Source organism: Labeo rohita, chromosome 2 (assembly GCF_022985175.1).
Source record: "Labeo rohita strain BAU-BD-2019 chromosome 2, IGBB_LRoh.1.0, whole genome shotgun sequence".
Lineage (NCBI taxonomy): Eukaryota > Metazoa > Chordata > Actinopteri > Cypriniformes > Cyprinidae > Labeo > Labeo rohita.
The window spans coordinates 32,373,897-32,394,519 of NC_066870.1; the positions used below are offsets into that span (position 1 = coordinate 32,373,897).

The 20,623-nt window shown below is 34.1% G+C and overlaps 1 protein-coding gene across 1 annotated transcript in view; it reads left to right on the forward strand.

Annotated features, from left to right (window-relative positions):
• The first annotated feature begins 415 nt into the window (after positions 1 to 415).
• The window catches only part of gpc1b (glypican 1b), a 97,849-nt gene continuing 77,641 nt past the window's right edge, over positions 416 to 20,623 (forward strand). Inside the window, exon 1 of the mRNA XM_051095765.1 lies at positions 416 to 890. Within this exon, the coding sequence (XP_050951722.1) occupies positions 746 to 890 (145 nt within the window). The 5' untranslated portion in view covers positions 416 to 745. The remainder of the gene's footprint in view (positions 891 to 20,623) is intronic.

The following is a 20,623-nucleotide window of genomic DNA, read 5'->3' on the forward strand; positions in this document are numbered from 1 at the left end:
AAACTGATGTCAGTTCAAATTGTAAACGGCTTGGGTGCAATTTTAGTTCATTGTATTTCACAGTTCCGGTAGGCTATTCTATTCCAACATGCTCTAGTTTTTATGTTGGAATCCTGTAAGAAAATTCTCTTTAGGATTGTTTAGGATTGGTTCCAGCGTATGATTCCAAACTGAATCCTATAAAGTTCTTACTGTATCCCCTTAGGACTAGACACAAATCCAGCATAAAGACATGTCAAAGTCAGCTGAAACCCAGAGTTTCACTAAATTACATAAGGAATCTTAAAGATCTTTATCCTGTCATACATGAGAGCCTGTGGGGAAATGGAATCCCGTCTTGATTGGCCGGCGGGCTGATTTGATGTAACATCCTGTGGAGGATCGCGGCGGCAGCGGCAGACGAACCCGATGCCCTGCAGATGGTGCCTTCGCTCGCTCGCTCGCTCCCTCGCGCGCCCGCCCGCCCCGTTCCGCCTCGCACTCGACCGAACGCGAGCGCACAGACGCGTCTCCGAACTGTGCGCTCCCGTGAGCTCATGCCATTCCTCCCTCTCCGCTCCGTCATCTCTCACACAGGATCACGCTCTCCGTTTTAATTCAAACTGTTGCCACTGAATAAGACACTGCGCGTGGGAGCGAACCGGTGCGCTTTTGGAAACGGCAGGTTCTCGCTGTGGACGCGTTTATCCCCTGCTCTTCGCCCTTGGATTTGATTCGCACATCGCGCTTCTTTCAGCCGTCCAGGATGGGGCTTGTCGTGCTGGTGCTTCTGTGCGCTCTCACCGGGCTGGTGTTCGGGGACAATAAACCCAAGACATGCTCGGACATCAGGCAGTTCTACAACAGCAAGGGGTTCAATCTCAACGGAGTCCCACAAACAGTAATATCCGGTAGGTGAACGGTTTAAACCTTCAGCGTGAATGACAGTTGTGGTGAAGACACTGGATAGCCTACAAAGACAAACTTTAATGCAAGTAGTTGCTGTGCGAATCAAACGCATTATCATCTTATGTTATAAGATTGCAAGGCAAGTTTCATAGACAACACAATGATAAATCCAACCTGAGCCTATTAACAGTTAGAAGTAAAGTTAAGAAAATAATACCGACTGGTCAGATTTTATATGACTTAGTCATTTGCATTGTAATGTTGTGTGAGTATTTTTATATATATTTCCCTAGCAGTGGTTTTGTATGTGGATTTCAACTCTTAAATTGGAATAATGTTTATGAAGCATGCCCTTTTATTGTTGAGTATGGTTACATGAACATATATATATATATATATATATATATATATATATATATATGTATGTATGTATGTATCTATAAAGAAGCCTTTGACTGAGATAAATATAATTAAAGGATAATATAAAGACTAATAATATTTATTATTATTATTATTAATATTGTGTGGAAAGTCTTTTTTACTTATTTTATATTTTTATTTTATTTTATATAATTATTTAATGGATCTATAAAGGGCTCTTGCTTAAAAACCTGTCATTTTTATACATTTTCTTCTCTCTGAAGAGGCTCATATGCATGAGATCTCTTCATTCATCTCACTGTCAGTCACAGACCCCTGTCCTGCACATATGCGTGACACTCCCACAGGTCTTTTGACTTCAAAATAATTTTCCATGACCCTGGATTCCATAACAGTTTTCCAGCCTGTTTTTTCTGCTGTCAGCCGGTTTGAATGTGTGGCATAGTTACAGAGATTTACTGGTGATTATGAGCTTTCTGCAGTCTCTGATGCTGTGTCTGTGTGTGTGTGTCAGGGTGGAGTATCATCTTATCCACACTTGCTTCATGAAGGTAGTTTTAACTTTTGATTTTTGAGTTGAAAAGCTGAAAGCTCTGTGGGTGTGCTGTGTGGTAGAGCCCTTCAAGTCAAGAAGACCTTGATTTCTCTTTGTTTCATTGAATTTTCTATCACCCTAGATTGCTCTACTGTGCTCGGCACTGCAGCCTGAATGTATTTTTACCCATCATCCCTTTGCGTGTGACGCACGAGCTGATCCCGGTCGGTATTCCCTAATGATCAGAAAGTGTCCTCCATTTAGAAGATTAATAGAGGTGAAAATCAGACGTTAGCGGCTGTACATTAATGAGATGGAGTTATTATCCTCATAAACACATACAACACGTCCAGACGCATTCAATCAGAGTGATGCATCGTTGAGATCGCTTCAGTCAGGGATGTTAACACGGCTGTGTTTAGACAGCACGCTCTAACGTGTCTAAGTGATGGCGATCAAGCCCCTATCCCGAACTTCTCATCCATATGGAAACAATGAGATTTAATTGAAAGTAATTGTTTTAGAGTCATGAGTTTCCCTTAGGAAATGTCCTGCAATTATACTGCAGTTTTTTTTATACTGCAGAGATGTTTCTCTGGTTCTCCACTCAAGAGCTGACATAGTTGTCCTCCCATGCGTAAAACTGCGGGAATCTGATTTTGGTTTTTGTGAATATTAAAGTTGCATGACTGTTGTCAGCTGTCTGGACACAAACTCGGATCTTCTTCAGCGGTTTCTTTGACATTAATGGATCCACCCGTTTTTCCACTCTTTTCTCTCCTGCTGCTAGTCGATGATCAGAATGAACCTTTCATTTGGGATGTGGCTTTAATTTTTGATGGGAAAAGTCTTAAAAGCTTCGTTTGAATTTCTGAGGCTGGATTGTATATCATCTCTTGCAATGACTCATCTGAGATGAACTTGACACCAGCCCTGTGCGAGAAATGATTTGGCCTTTGGTCATGTTTGTGTTTATTGTGTTTTATCTAGTAGAACATTGCAAAGCTCATCTAAAAGCAGCTGGCTTCTATCAGTCCCCATGCGTTCTGTTTTACTCATAACTGAGTAATGACATTCCCTTGGCGATTCGGAGAGGGGCGAACTGTGGCACACCCTGCTAATGGCCCGAACAAGCGGAGCGACCCACACCAGAGCCTGAGGTTACAACAATACACAATGATAATCTCTACTTGACCTCATTTCAAGAATGATTCAGTGACAGATCAGGTCAAGATGGCTCCTGTCAGTTCTTATCAGGCTCATATCAAGAATCATTTTAGGAAAGCAAGCCAAGTTCAACTCACCTTTGTCTCGATGTTCTTCATATTTTCTGTTTTCTCCCTCTCAGCCTTCTTGTGTTATAAATGGAGTTACACCCAGTGTAAAGGCTGTCATCTTGTAGAATCTTAAGGAAGTTATAGGAAGCATATGATTGTTCAGTATGCTCCAATCATATATCACATTACTGGAATTGTACCTGCAAACATGCCGTATAAGATTAGAGATCAGTCACTACAGGTATTACAAATTGTCAATCATTAATATATGGTTTATGTTGGAGACGTGGCATTGTGGTCAGTGGAAGTGGCATATTGAGTCATGGTGCTCATTAGGCATATCTGGGTTTCAGTCCAGCCATGCAAAGTTTCAGTTTATCATTTAATATAAATTTGTGAAATTTATGAAATTGTAATATCATGAAATTATACTTATATGTACATTTTATGTACATTTATGTAGCCAGTCCTGTATTGTTATTATTATTATTAATTGATATATTTAATAATTGTATAATTTATAGTAATGTACAAAAATTAAAAAAATTAAAACTATTAATATAAATATTACTAAAAATTAATTATTAATAATTAATTATTAAAAATGAAATATTTATTTATTTACTTACCAACTAGTTCCCATTCTGAACTTTGAATAATGAATAAAAAACTGAACTAGTCTTTCTTGAGTCTAATGATGTCAGAATAGAACACAGGATGTAACTTGTGGCACTATTATTATTATTATCATTATTAATTTAATTGGTTTTTTTAAAAATAATTGTATCATTTATACTATTGTTATGAAAACTATAAAAACAAAAATATTAACAGACATATTAATAAAAAATAAAAAATAATAAATTAGTAAAATGTTAATTTATTTATTTACTTGCTTGCTTGTAAGTTCCCCTCCTGAACTCAGTTTCAATAATGAATTAAAAAACTGAACTATTTTTTTTTCTTGAGTCTAATGATGTCAGAATACAACACAGGATGTAACCTGTGGCATTGTTATTATTATCAATTCTTTGATTAATTTATTTTAATAATTATAAAAACTATGAAAATAAGCATATAAATAGACATATTAATTAAAAATAAAATATTAATACATATTTTTAATATTAATAAAAATATTATTTACTTACTTACTTACCAACCAAGTTCCCCCTCTGAACTCAGTTTAATTAATGAATAAAAAACTGAACTAGTTTTTTAGTGAGTCTAATGATGTCAGAATAGAACACAGGATCTAACCTGTGGCATTATTATTATTATTATTATTATTATTATTATTATTATTATTGATTTTTAATATAGTATAAACCATTTATTTATTTGCAGCTAACTAAGTTCTCCTTCTGAGCTCAGTTTGAATAATGAATGAAAACCTGAACTTTTTTTTTTCTTGAGTCTAATTATGTCAGAATAGAACACAGGATGTAACCTGTGGGATTATTATTATTATTGATTTATAATATTATATAAAACAAATATTTATTTATTTATTTTCTTACTTAATTTACTTATTTATTTACCAACTCATTAATAAAATTACAATAGAACACCTGCAACCTGTAGCATCTGAATGTACATTGACCATGATGATGACATGTAGCGCCCCCTAGCTGTGACTGTAGAGTAAGCAGTGGTCGTAAAGCAGCTGTCATTAGTCATGTTTAAGTCATGGACACAGGCAAGCATGAAAGCACTAATGAGTTCCCTGAGCCGTTGCGAGCCATTGGATGATGGTCACTGGTGCATCTGCTGGAGGCAAATAACAGTTGCTCGAAGCGAAATGCTCCATACTAACATCATAGAACTTTTTTGTGCATTAATATTTCAAAGTTTAAGTTGAACACATTTGCTATAGGGCATAGTACCGAATTCCTTTTTTTATTCATCCTGCCTGTGTGTGTGTATACAAAATGCTTTACTGATTTGTTGTAAGTGTGTATTGATTTGCATGCATTGATTTTAAATGTTTGTTGGGGTCACACGACATGTTTTCACAATAGATCTGTGCATTTATCCTCCAATCCATAGCAAGATGAATTGAGAACGGGGTATTCCTAGACTCACACGCACACACGCATAGAAACAGAGTGAAGTGTTTATAGTGCTGATGCAGTAGATGTTGAAGGCATTAAGCTGTAATCTGCCCTCTGGAGCCTGAAACTCACCACATAGTGTTTGATGTCATGCAGAGCTGAGGAACCGCTCGACACACTGCAGCAGTGAAGGAAAAAAAGATACAGTGAAGGAGGAAGGGAAAACTGATATTGAGATTTTCATTCCAATCTGCTGCTTCTTCTGCCCCTTTAAACAAGGAAAAACAGATGGTTGGACTTTAGAAGTGCTATTGTTTTATTCAAATATCTCTTGGTGTGTTGTTCCCTTCAGGATGCTTCGCTGAAAAAATTATGTGTGCTGGATAAATCACCCCAAAATTGAGAATTACTCACCCTCATATTGCTCCCATTTGCATGGCTTAGTTGCATGCTTATTTACCCTCAGGTCATCCAAGTTGGAGAAGAGTTTGTTTGTTCACAGAAACAGATTTGGAGATATTTAGCATTGCATCACTTGCTCACCAATGGACCCTATGCAGTGAATGGGTGCCATCAGAATAAGAGTCCAAACAGCTTGTAAAAACACCAAAGTAATCCACACGACTCAAGTCTATCAATTAACATCTTGTGAAGTGAAAAGCTGTATGTTTGTAATAAACAAATCCATAATTAAGAGGTTTTTAACGTCAAACCATTGCTAAAACATTAGTTCTCTTTCTATTTTGTAGCTATATGTAATATAAACTCCAGTAAGTAAGTGATTTAATGCTAAAGTTCTCCAAATCAAACTCATCTACATATTGGATGGACTGAGAATTAGTTAATTTTTAGCAAATTTTCAGTTTTAGTCCTGTAATGGGAACTAAAGTGTTTAATCTTTAAAAAAATCTTTAAAAAACTAAGTGTAATAAAAGGGTGATTTGTGACCCTAGACAACAAAACCAGTCTTAAACAGCAGTGGTATATTTGTAACAATAGCCAAAAATACATTGTATGGGTCAAAATTATCAATTTTTTTAATGCCAAAAATCATTAGGATATTAAGAAAAGACCATGTTCCATGAATATATTTTGCATATTTCCAACCATAAATATATCAAAATTTAATGTTTGATTAGTAATATGCATTGTTAAGAACTTCATTTGGACAACTTTAAAGGTGATTTTTCCCAATATTTAGATTTTTTTGCACCCTCAGATTCCAGATTTTCAAATAGTTGTGTGGTTTTGTGGTCCAGGGTCACATTTATGCTTGATATTTCAAGTCTGCATTAGCATTAGTAAAAAAAAAAGTAGTTTCAACTTTAAAAAGTAAGTGTTTGTGCTGCCTTACATTTTTAAGTTGACTCAACTCAAATATCCACATTTGACGTAGTATAACTTAACATTTCATGTTGACTAAACTTAAAATTTTAAGGCAGCACGAACATTTACTTTTTAAAAATGAAAACTTTTTTTTACAGTGTGTGAGAAACAGGCCATATTTTAAGAACAAGGTTAGAACAAGGGTGGGAACAAAAAACTATACTTTTATTTAGCTTAACCAGCAAAACTTGATTAGACTGCTGATTAGGTTTGCTTGGGACCATCTATCTCTAACCAAACTGATCCAGCTTGAGCTAGTGTGGACCAACTATGCATGGCTGATCACTTATCAGAGATTTGTCTTGAGTGTAACTGTCCCGTTTTAGGCGGATGCTGAGTTTCTTGGTAATTGGTAAAACATAAAACTGTGTGTCTATACAAGAGCTTGGCGTCTGTCCCAGGATGTGAGCCGCAGCTGAATATGATACTTCTGAAATCAGATAACGCCAGGACAACGGCGTGATGTAAATCTGCAATCCAGAGTGGGACCTATTGAATTATCTAGCCACTAAATATGACAAATAACTGACTCAGATTGTAATACATGCAGTGTAATGTAGTTCTCAGCCTTCCTGTGAGTGAAGGACTCACGGCCCTCCCGGAGGAGTGCTAGCGAGAGAGATGTGATGGAGCAAGGTGACCTTTAGACGAAGACATTTTTGATGGATTTGCTATTGTGTGACATCCTTTGAAGGAAGAGCGGAGACAGACAGAGAGAGAGAGATGGAGGTCACATTCACCCATATACATGCCATAACCTAAAAGACAGACTGCAGGGTCCAAAATGAGCTTTTTGGCTGTCGATGTCAAGTTTGTGCATTTTTATTTATGTAACATATTTTCTCGTTGACTTTAACATGTTTATTTTATTTTAGACACCTGTGCTGTGTAGCGCTTGAGTGTTCTGACATTTTGTTTCATCCCAGTTAAGTTAAATTTACCCTGACTCTGAGAAAAGAGAGCCACACTGTGTTTTACAGTTTAATCTTTATAATCCTAACCGCATTTCCAACTAGCCTTGATGATTCTTTGTAATGTACTCAAAATTACACGGCAAGTATATGCATACTGATGGGTTTAGACCAGGGGTGTGGCTGGTTAGCTTGGCTTTGCTAGATTGGTAGATTTGATGAACTTTAACTACACTTGGCTTGTTTTATAGAAAGCTGGGACTTCTTTTCCTAAAGGGTTTGCACTTACGTCACAGTTTGTTTAGTTACCCGGATGCACGGCCATATTGGAGATACTCGGATGTAAACAACAGCATGGATTGCATGGTTAATGTACTAATAAATATGTTTTTCAGCTAATTTATGCTGTCTAAACTATGGAAAATACATATGGAAGCTGCTAAATCATATAGAGAAAGACTTAGCAAGCAGGAATGGGTGCAATATTATGACACTGAAGTTAACAGATGGTAAACATACGTACGAGCAGTATTAATTAAGATATTAGCCTAATATTTTATCTACCAGACTGGACATGATAAGAACAAACACAAATGTTGGAAATCCTGGTTCAGTTTGGCCATTCACAAATGCCTTTTGTTTCTCAGACAGTTTTTTGACTCTTCTCCTTGATTTGTTTTACCTTTTGGCAGTCTATAGTACTCCTAATGTTTTATTCCCGGTCCAACCCATTAGTACTGCCCAAAACATGACAATAATTGACCATTTTCAGCAGCAATAATTAGCAAAATATGCTAGTTTTGTTCGGTTCAGTGGCATTGTTTATGTTCAGTGGCGCCAATATGGCCAATTGATGACATGTCATGAAAACACCCTGTTGAACGTTCCAGATTTTCCTTTTCAGTTTTCAATAGCTACATTTACTTGCATCCAAATAATCCATTAGTAATATGATTAAAAATCATAAATCATTAAAAATCACTGTGATATTTAAATAATTGGTGATATTTGAAAATTAATAGTACACACTAAAGCAATAAACCCCAAGAAGCCGTGGTTTACAGTGAATTTATAACAGCTAAGGGGCGTTGTTAGGCAAGACGCAAAGTGGAGTTATAAATTCACTGTAACCAATGGCATCATGGGGCTAATTGCTTTTATAAAATGGTTATTCCATATACATAGTAAGGTTTTACTAAGATAAAACAGAGCAAATAAAATGTAATAATATTAATAAAAACATTATTCTTCCACCAAACAACGTAGTTCCTCAGAAACGGTTGTGGTTGCAACAAAGTGGTTGCCGCAACACACAAACGTAAACAAAGGCATATGTTTGTAGAGTAATTTACAGTATCTTCAAATGCAGCTCAACCAATCACAATCAAGGACCTGAACTATCCGTTTTATAATAAAGCAATAAGCCTGATGAAGCCATGGTTTACAGTGAATTTATAACAGCTAAGGGGCATTGTTATGCACGACGCGATTAAAGCAATAAGCCCCAAGAAGCGCTGGTTTACAGTGAATTTCTAACAGTTGAGGGCCGTTGTTAGGCACAACAAGAAGCCGCTGAGCTAAACTCCCTTAGCTGTTATAAGTTCACAGTAAACCACAGCTTCACAGGGCTTATTGCTTTTATAAAACGGTTATTGCATATACGTAGTAAGGTTTCACTAAAATAAAACAGAGCAAATAAAATGTAATGATATTAATAAAAACATTATTCAACCAACAAACAATGTAGTTCCTCAGAAACGGTTGTGGCTGCAACAAAGTGGTTGCTGAGCAACACACAAACGTAAACAAAAGCGTATGTCTGTAAAGTACTTTACAACAGCGTCAAACGCAACTAAACCAATCAGAATCAAGGACCGGAACTATATGTTTTATAAACGATAATATGACATATAATAATCCAGGATCAGCGCCATTATGCATGATTTATACTTTCACGTGTGATTTGTTTCGTTCATACTCGACACCGGAGGGCACCCTCGCGTCGAAAAGTCACAAGAAAAGGAGTAAGAAAACAGATGACTTTCCATGTAATCCCGTATTTGAACATTCATCCACCTGTTGCAGTATCTGAAAATGCAGAAAGAAACGTTTTGTATGATCAAACATGAAGAGAATCACCACACGATTATATTACAGTATATGGCCTTTATCACTGTACAATACAGAAGGAAGTTATTTTAAACAATTGATCAACACTATAACGCAAGTTTGGGGTATAAATATGTAGTTATTATCATAAATTGTCTTGCTTTGACACTGTGGTAACCTAAAAACGCATTTTAGCATTTTAGTCCCTTCAGTTTAGTATAGGCTAATTGTTCCTTTTGTATGTAGTGGTGTGATTCATTGGTCAAAAATAGAGAAAAAAAAATATTAATTTGACTGATAGCATGATTAATTTATTATTATTTATGTTCAAGATATCTTATTATTGTGAATTATTGAGGCCACAATAATCGTGTAGTGAAAAATCTGGTATCTTGACATCCTTACTGAACCGAAAAGAAAATATTTTCAAGAATGTCGGTAGCCAAACAGTTGACGGTAGCCATTGACTTTCATAGTATTTTTGTTTTTTCCATATTATGGAAGTCAGTGGCAACTGTAAACTGTTTGGTTACCAACATTCTTCAAAATATCTTCTTTTGTGCTCAGCAGTTAAAAAGTTTATATATTTTTTATATTATATACATATATTTTTTAAACAGGCTTACATGTGCTTGATTTTATATTTTGAATATGATTTACGTTATGTGATGGCAGTTTGCTGAGAATCTAAATTCAATCCTCAGTTGAAAACAAACTGATAACATATTGATATCAGTAATAAAACTGCATTATAACTCCTGACATGTTGTAAATTTATGAGTTATGACCCAGGGCGCAACTAGCCCATGGGGTTCCTGTAATGACAGAACAGGAAGTGTACCAGAGCTTGTGTGAATGCTTGAAAATTGTCAAGTCTTGTTTTAATTTGAACATGTGTCTTAGTCTCTGGTTTGAGACTCCTAACAGCGGCCTAACTTTAACCCCCGGAGACTAAGAGTGAAGCTTCTCCACATGAGAGCAGAGAAACGAAGTGACAATCCAGAATGTAGGACATTACATGCACTAGAATCAAAAGGAAACACGGCGAGAGGGATTTGGAAGAGCGATGTGGTCTCAAATGTGAAACTCAATGGGGCTTCCTGTTAAAGCTGGGCCGAACGGCGAGCTCGCAGCGCTATTATAGGGTAGTGGGAGGGGAGAGCGTGTTTGGTTTGGCTGGACTCGCAGCAGCTGTAGGGAGGTGTGGGAAAAGGAGAGAGATTTCACCCCGTTCATCATGGGAGCATCTGACGTAATAATGAGCACTAATGCCGCTTATGAGAAACATTCAGCTTGTACAGCAACCTCATACATAAGCAACAGAGCATGGAAAACCTGCAGAATCATAATAATTCTGTCATCATTTAGTCACTCTCATATTGTTACAAACCTGAACGATTGACTTTCTTCTTGGAACGCAAAAGACGATACCTTGGAGAATGTTTTAACTGCCTATAAAGTGAAAGTCAGCAGGGTTCAAACAACACTGGACCCCTTTGACTTTCACCGTATGGAAAAAAACACACAGACATTTTTTTAAAATAACTTCATTTGTGTTGCATAGAATAAAGAAAGTCATATGGTTTTGGAATGAGTAAGTGATGACAGATTTTTGTTTCTTCGGTTTTCAGAATGTAAACGTTTAAAAGGTGCTATGCTTATAATATACAAACTAGTGGCATCTGGTTTGTAGTTATTAATCATAGATATTATTTAGTGTTTAACAATAAGCAAACGAGATCTACAATTTTGTATTCTGGTATGTAGTTACAGTATGTCCGTTTAGTACAGGAAGATTATTTTTTTCTCAACATCTATACAATCATCACAGTGGTCTGTTAGTGTGGTACTTTCTTTCTTTCTTTCTGTACATTTGTTTAATTTGGTTTAAATATTAACATTTATTAACAATGAACAGTAACATTTATTTATTTTCTGTATTTGTTTTATTTGTTTTTGTATTAAAATCAACATACATTTAAATAATATAATGATAATATAAATACTAACATTTATTATTATTAAATATTAAAATGTATTGCTAAAAATAAAAAGTAACATTTATTTATTTATTTATTGTTGTATTAATAGCAACAATAAACAGTAACATTTATTTATTGTTTTTGTACAGCAAATACTATTTATTTATTTACATTTTTTTTCATTTGGTTTTATAGTAAAATTTGCATACATTTAAATGATAATATAAATACTAACCTTTATAATTATTATTAAATATTATTATTTAATACTAACAAACAGTAATGTTTATTTATATAAATATTAACATTTATTATTATTAATATTATTAAATATATCACATTTAATATTAACAATAAACAGTGACATGTACATTTATTTATTTGTTTGTTTATTTGTTTATTTCTGTATTTAATTTGTTTTTGTATTAAAATCAGTATACATTTAAATGATAAAAATACTAACATTTATTATTATAAAATATTATTAAATATTACAATTTAGTACTATCAATAATCAGTTTATTCAAACATTTATTTATTTATGCATACATTTAAATGTAGTTCAACAAATACTGCCATTTATTACTTTTTTTTTGTTAAAATGGCATATATTTAAATGTACATGAAATAGTACATGTTTCATTTATTTATTATTTTTGTATTAAGATCTGCAAAAATTTAAATATAGTGTCAAATGGTAGTGTTGATTTATTTATTTATGCAAACGAAATAAACTGTGGTTGGTTGCATTGCACGTCATTTAGATGATCTCTTCCAATGTGGCGGTTCTTGACCAGAAAAGGCTGGAAAGTAGACCAAAAGTCTTACACAACATTGTGTGGGATGGTTTTCATTATCAATCTGCGAAAGGAACCAGTGAGAAATTGAGAGATAGTGTGTCTTTTGAAACCAACTATGACAAATTCTTTTTTTAACCCAGAAAACAAAATGTTATGCAGTTCATAATTTCGTAATGCTGTAGTTTCCTTCTCCTTTGGTTGAAATATTAATTTATTATGACTCTAATGAGAATTTCCATTGTGCCTCAGAAGATGTAGAGTCTTTGAACAAACAGTGTGCTAATTGCGGGGTTTGTCCTCCCTGAGGCAAACGGGGGTTAAGTGCCATGCTGACAGCTACAGTGGAGATGGAGTGGGATTTTTGTAACTCTAGTTCATAGGTCAGAGTTACTTGGGAAAGAACCTTCAGTCTTTGTTTTGGGAGTCCAGATCTTTAATTGTTAAGTTACAACACCCTTACTTGGATATTCCAAGTTCTGAAATAATGTTCTAATCTTTTACACTGACCCATGCAATTTGCTATAGAAAACCATAGACTCTCAAGTAGCAATGCAAGCAGAACATCAGAACAGGTACAAAACTAAACCAGGACAGATGCTGTCAACATGTTCATTTGTAGTTTCCGTACCAAGCAGGGAATTTCATCACTAATGTAATGTTCAAATACCATCAAGTTCCTTGCGTCGTCTTTTAGAGACAGGCCCTCGAGACGAGGAGTGAGATATATTTTGTTGTCTGTGAGTTGGATGAGATTGATGTATTTTTAGATGTGCTAAAAGCTCAGGGCGATTCATTTATCTCTCTCATTCTCTGGAGAAACAGCTAGCATTAAGATAACAGCACAAAAGGACGTATAAACTGTCATCTCACGCTGTAGACTGCGCGTATAATTAGAGACAAACTGGAAATTCTCTCTTGTTTTCTCGTTTTCTATTTTTATCCCCATCTTTCTCTATTTCTGTTTCTCTGAGCCAAAGTTGTTCATAAATAATACAGATAATCCAGCTTTGTTTGGATGTAGTTCACGCTCAGTTGAATTTGTGTGTGCGTGTATACATACTTGGATACTTAAAGCACACTTAAAAATGCATTAATGTCTTTGCATTCTGAAGCAAAGTATCACATTAAAAAAAGATGGTAGTCACTTTTCAAACAAAACTTTTCACACAAATAAGTTAAAACAACAGACTGTTGGAAATAAAGACAAATAGACACTTTCTGCTTGTCAGACATAAGTGGAACATGTTCATGCTTTATTTTTGTGATGAACTAAATGCTTCTTGTAGCCTCTGTGTTTTCAAAGCTCTGTCTCTTTAAATCCCATGTTCAGTGAAATGACCCTGCTGGAGGGTGATGGCCTGCTGTCTCTGAACTCTCTCGCGCTCTTTCTCTCTCTCTCCATCTCTGCGTGCTGATTTATGTCAAATGTATGTTTCCAGTATGATGTCAGAATGAAGTGGTTTCCAGTGGAGATCTATGATTTTTGAAAGAGGCAGCGCAGTATGTTATATGAGTGGACGAGGGGTTTTGTTCAGTGGTCTGTGGTGTATCGGGAGCAGCTTTCCCACTGAGATACATTTTGCTTGCGTGTGTGTGTTTGCTCATGAATACATATTAGACAGTTTTACTTGGTTTAGAATTGTTTGTGGTCTATATGTGTCTATAAATACATTTGTTTATTAAAATTAGCATAAATTTAATTGTACTACAACAAATAGTACTGTTTATTTTTATATAAAATCAGCATACATTTAAATGACTTTTTTCTCGCAATTCCGAGTTTACATCTTGCTATTTCAACTTTTTTCTCACAATTCCGAGTTTACGTCTTGCAAATCTGACTTTTCCCCCACAATTCTGTATTAACATCCCGCAAATCAGATTTTTTTTTATCACAATTCGTACGTTTTTCTCGCAATTCCAAGTTTCCATCTCGCAAATCCGACTTTTTTCCTCGCAATTCCGAGTTTACATCTCGCTATTTCAACTTTTTTCTCACAATTCTGAGTTTACATCTTGCAAATTTGACTTTTTTCCCCCACAATTCTGTATTTACATCTCGCAAATCTAACTTTTTTATCACAATTCATACTTTTTTCTCACAATTTTGAGCTTACATTTCACAATTCATATTTTTTTCATGCATCCAAGTTTACAACTCGCAAATCTGACTTTTTTTTGTCACGACTCCGAGTTTACATCTTGCAAATCTGACTTTTTTCTCTCAACTCTGAGTTTACATCTTGCAAATCTGACTTTTTTCCCCCACAATTCCATATTTACATCCCGCAAATCTCTTTTTTTTAATCACAATTCGTAATTTTTTCTCACAATTCCAAGTTTGCATCTCGCAAATCTGACTTTTTTCCTTGCAATTCCGAGTTTATATCCTGCAAATCTGACTTTTTTTTTCACAATTCGGAGTTTACATCTCGTTATTTCAACTTTTTTCTCACAATTCCAAGTTTGCATCTCATAAACCTGACTTTTTTCCTTGTAATTCCGAGTTTACATCCTGCAAATCCGACTTTGTTCCTCGCAATTCCGAGTTTACATCTAGCTATTTTAACTTTTTCTCACAATTCCGAGTTTACATTCTGCAAATCTGACTTTTTTTAAATCACAATTCATACTTTTTTCTCGCAATTCCAAGTTTACATCTTGCAATTCAGATTTTTTTTCTCACAATTCTGTATTTACATCTCGCAAATCTAACTTTTTTCTCACAATTCATACTTTTTTCTCGCAACTCCATGTTTACAACTCACAAACCTGACTTTTTTCTCACAATTCCGAGCTTACATTTAACAATTCCGATTTATTTTTCTTGCAATTCCAAGTTTACAGTTCGCAAATCTGACTTTTTTTGTCACGATTCTGAGTTTACATCTTACAAATCTGAAGTTTACATCTCGCAATTCCGAGTCTAAATTTAATTTAATCTTGCAAATATGACCCCCCCCCCTCAATTCCAATTTACAATTTTCGCGCAATTCCAAATTTACATCCCCCAAATCTGACTTTTCTTGCAATTTAGATTTTTTTCTCGCAATTCCGAGTCAACATCTTGCGATTCTGACTTTTTCCCTTAGATCTGACTTGCTTTCCTTTGAATTTCTGGCTTTTTTCTTGCAAGTTTTTTCTTACAGAATTTATACACAACTTTTTTTTATTATGTTTTATATTTGTGTTATATATGTTTTATTTATTGAGTTTATATATTGCAGTTGAAAGAAAAATCTTTACATCTCGCATTTCTGATTTATATCTTGCAATTCCAAGTTTACATCTCTCTTTGACATTTTTCTATTTTTTCTCTCTGTCTCTCTCCAGATGTGGATTTTGAAATATGGTTATTGGTTAATAGATATTAGTTATTGGCAGAAGCAGTTATAGCTGATCAGGTTGCTCTCAGAGATTTATGGCAGGTCTAGCTGGTCAGCATGAACTGAGCTTCTCTTAAATTAGTCCAGCACATAGAGGGAATCTGTCTCTGGCTGTGAGAGAAGGTGTTCTCCTCTGTGACCCAACCACATGGCATCACTCAACAAAATTGAATCGCAAATCCACACGGGAGGAAGGAGAGGAGGGAGATAAATGGGGCAGGAGAGAAAGACCATAAGAAAGAGAGCAATGCTGACACATCAGTTTCACCAGTGGCTGTCCTCAAAGTCATTACAGTACATTACGTCTCACCACGACACGAGTCCATCTCTTTGTTGCTTTCTATAGAAATACACAGCTGATTTACAATCTACTAGAAAACCTATTCCTGTTCTCTCAGCCTTTTCCATCATTCATGCACCTGTTCTCAGTGTCTGTGCTTCAAACCTATCTGTAAAAATGTTTCTAGCACATTGATTTTGGTTTTCCCATTCTTTATAAGTAAGAATACACTGTTAAAAATCTGCCAACATCAGTGTTTTTATGTTTGAATGCAAGTCTACAATTTCCACCAGATATCTTTGATGAGTCTAAACAGCAATCAAGTTGTCAGCAGTTTAAAAGATGTTAAATAATGGAAGTAGAAATCCTATTTTGAATCGGTAAAGATAAAGTAATATTTAACAGTTGCATATAAACCCCTCTACCTTGCCAGTGGAAACCAACTTGTTGACCAGATAAGGCCTGCAAACCATTTACATCTGAATAAAAATCAGTAAAAACATGGCACAATGTACTGTATTATTGAAGGAATTTTCCTTATTGATTTTTCACAGGCGTTTTGCCTGTATTTTAAACTATGCTTTGCTTTGTTTTGTGTTTTAGGGTTAAAGGACATGTAAGTAAATTAATAGACAATATCCTTGCTGAAAATTACCTGTACCTTTTTAGATTTGTACAGATTCTTTTAGCCTGAATGTGATTACATGTGGTTTTAGATTTTTAAAAGCAAACATAAAGTTCATTAATCAGACTGAATACGACTAGAAAGAACTAAAGTACATATATTTGTGCGGTGACAGGCAAAGACGTCCTGTGCTGCTCTCTCTCTTTCTTGTGTAGATGAGTCAGTCCAGCTGTTGGGAATCACAATGATTAGCATTGTTACATAAGCAAAGTGATTTCTGACTGCTGTTCATTTTGTCTGACGTCAGGCATGACCTGCTTTGTTTATATGTTGGCTGGGTAGCAGGGTGTTGTATTCGTACATAAAAGAGCAAAGGAAGGACAAGACAAGTAGGAGTGAACTGAAATACAATGGAGTTATATCATATACTTGCTCATTCCAGCTCTGATATTGACCTGACTGAACGCAGTATGGTTTCGGATACAATTTAGCAAAATTGCCCAAAATTGCAACACTTTTGCTTGGTGTGACTTGATAGATGGAAAAAGAATTGCTGTTATGAAGAATCAAAGAAGTTGCAGTCCTCCGGAGTCACTGCTAATATAATACTGTATATATGTAATATAATGCTTTTTTATATTGTTATTTAAAAAATATTCATGTTTAAGCGTGCATATTTCTTATATATAAATTAAATATTATATTTAAAAAAATATGAGTGTTTATATAATAATATTTAATATTTTAAAGAATTCTACTTTTTTGTACATGGAGAGGAAAATGTTTTAACATGACAAAAATGATTTAAAAAAATGTGTCACAACTCTGTCTTTCTCGCAATTCTGACTTTTTTTAGCAATTGTGAGTTTGTCTCACAATTCAATTTACTTCCAATTCTGAGTTTTTTTTGCAATTCCGAGTTTACATCTTGCAATTGATGTCTCACAATTCCGACATTATTCTTGCCATTTTGCGTTTGTCTCATAATTCTATTTCCTCGCTATTCTGAGTTTACATTTTGCAATCCTGAGATTACATCTCACAATTTTAACTTCTTTTATTTCTGACTTTTCTCTCAATTCTGACTTTTTTCTTGCAAGTCTGACCTTTTTCTTGCAATTCTGAGTTTCTTCTCACAATTCTGACTTTTTTTCTCACAAGTCTGACCTTTTTCTTGCAATTCTGAGTTTCTTCTCACAATTCTGAATGTACATCTCATAATTCTGACTTCTTGCATTTCTAAGTTTTTCCCTCGCAATTCTGAGTTAACATCTTGGAATTCTGCCTTGTTTCTTGCAATTCTGTGTTTCTTCTCGCAATTCTATTTACGTCTCGCAAATCTGAGTTTTTTCCTCACAATTCTGACTTTCTTCTTGCAATTCTGACTTTCTTCTCGCAATTCTATTTACATCTTGCAATTCTGCCTTTTTCTTGCAGTTCTGAGTTTTTTCTCTCAATTCTGAGTTTACATCTTGCAAGTCTGACTTTCTTGCAATTCTAACTTTCTTCTTGCAATTCTGAGTTTACATCTCCCAATTCTGACTTTTTTTTTACAATTCTGACTTTCTTCTCGCAATTCTGTCATTTTTTTTTAGCAATTCTGAGTTTACATCTTGGTTATTAGTTAATCGATATTAGTTATTAACAGTAGTAGTTACAGTTGCTAATATAACTGCTAATATAATATATATGTAATTTAATGTTTTTTATTATTAAAAAAATTCTCATATTTAAATGTGAATTTTTTTATGTTTAAACTATATAAAAATCTTGAAATATGAGTGTTTAAATATAATATTCATTATTTTAAAAATCCCTTTTTTTGTGTACATCTGTGTACAAGGAAATGGAGAGGAAAATGTGTTTTAACATGATAAAAATGTACCCATATCACCTTAACAAATGCACTATTCTAGTCACTGATCTATTTGGCCAACAACAGTGATCTTTATCTAATTTCCCTTTCTCAGTTATTGACTTTCAAGCTTGCTGTTTGTTGCTTTGTGTTGAGTAGATGTAGCTCACACAAGTCTAGCTGTGAATGGGGAGCGTGTGTATTGATATAAAAGCTGACGGTGGACACTGTCTGGCTTTTCTAGGCTTTAGCTGAAGCAGCAGATGTGACAGTTATTGATCCTCTTCAGGGATCAGCTAATCCGTACCTGGCTCTTTGAAGTCTGTGCTAATGTTACATTTGTGCTGTCATGTATGGTTTCTGGGATTACTTGGAAGCAGGAGCCCAGGTCATTGCGCCTGTGTGTGTGGCAAGATTGGTCCAGCATATTCAGGTCTTTTATTCTATTGCATAAGGTCTGGTCCACATTCAGCTATTTCTGACACTTAGACTGCAAGAGACTGTCTGATTGACATGCTAAAAGAGCAACCACAGTTCATTTTGTTTTTGCCATTTTGGGGCTGGATTATCTGCCTCTGCATAAGATGCCCAGTAAACAGTCTGTATTTCTGCTGTCTGAGGCTGAGATTAGCGCTAGATCGTTGTGAGGTTTGTGTGTGATCATACAGTGATCATTGTGTGTTCTGTTCTCCAGGTGCTTGGGCTGTTTAGCCTAATCTTTCATTACTTTCATGAATGATGAACATTTTGTGGTTATTGATACACTCCAGCAACATAGGCTCTGTTTGAAAGCTGACTCGTTTCCAATAAGCTGTTTGTTGCTGTAATTTGTAATTTTCTCATTGCCAGCCAAACGCACAGAGCTGCTACAGCTGCACTGGAAAATCACAGTAGTTTTTATGTTGTTGATACACCTGGACAAGTTTGATAGTTTCATGGCTGCTGATTAAATTTAAATACCTGCAGTTATTTCTTGATGAAGCAGCATAAACCTTCATAAAAGTTTGTAGACCATAAATTAAAAGGGCATGTTCATACTGCACACAGACTTTGTTTGGAAGCCAAAGGTTACATTGATACAATTATGTGAAAGGAGCCACTGTTTATGAATATCGCAATAAATCAAGTATGTTTGGGAATCAAGAACTGGAACTATTGCTTTTAAAAAAAGAAATTCTATATGTGTTTTTATGGCATTTATTATTTAATTTTATTATTTTTTTTATTATTATTTATTTTAATTTTTTTTTTTTATTATTCATTCAGATGCTTTTTATTCAAAGTGACTTACAAATGAGGACAATAGAAGCATTGTCCAATATTTTTGCAATAACTGTAGAAATCAACAACTATATTAATTTAAAAAATGTCATTAATATAATAAATATATTTAAAAAATATGATTTCAGACCCCATAATTTTATTTTAGCAATATTTACCAATTTTTCATTTTTTTAATTTGCTATATTTTATTTTATTTCGTTTTATATCAGTGTTTACCACTTTTTCCTCCTTTTTTTCATTTGTTTTATTTGATCAGTTTAGCACTTTTTTTTAGGAAATGTTAAATATATGTTCAACTTCTTTTACATTTTTATATTTCATTATTTTATTTAGTTTTATTTTTTTTATTTGATCAATATTTACCAATTTTTCATTTTTATTTTACTGTATTTTATTTTATCAGTGTTTAACACTTTTTTTTTTAGAAAATGTTAAATAGCTGTTACATTTTATTTCAGACTCACATTTTATATATATATATATATATATATATATGTATGTATGTATGTATATATATATATATATATATATATATATATATATATATAATAAATATATATATTTTTTTATTTTATATATATTTTATGTCAGTGTTTACCACTTTTTTCGTTTTTTTATTTTGTTTTATTTTATTTTATTTTTTTATTTTTATTTTACTTCATTTTATTTTATTTTATTTAGTATCAATGTTTACCACCTTTTTCTTTTCTTTTTTTCATTTGTTTTAGTTTATTAGTGGTTAACACTTTTTTTTTTGTAAAGAAAATGTTAAATAGATGTTACACTTTATTTCAGACCCACGTAATAATATATTTTATTTTTTTTTATTTTATTTTATTTTATGTCAGTGTTTACCACTTTTTTCATTGT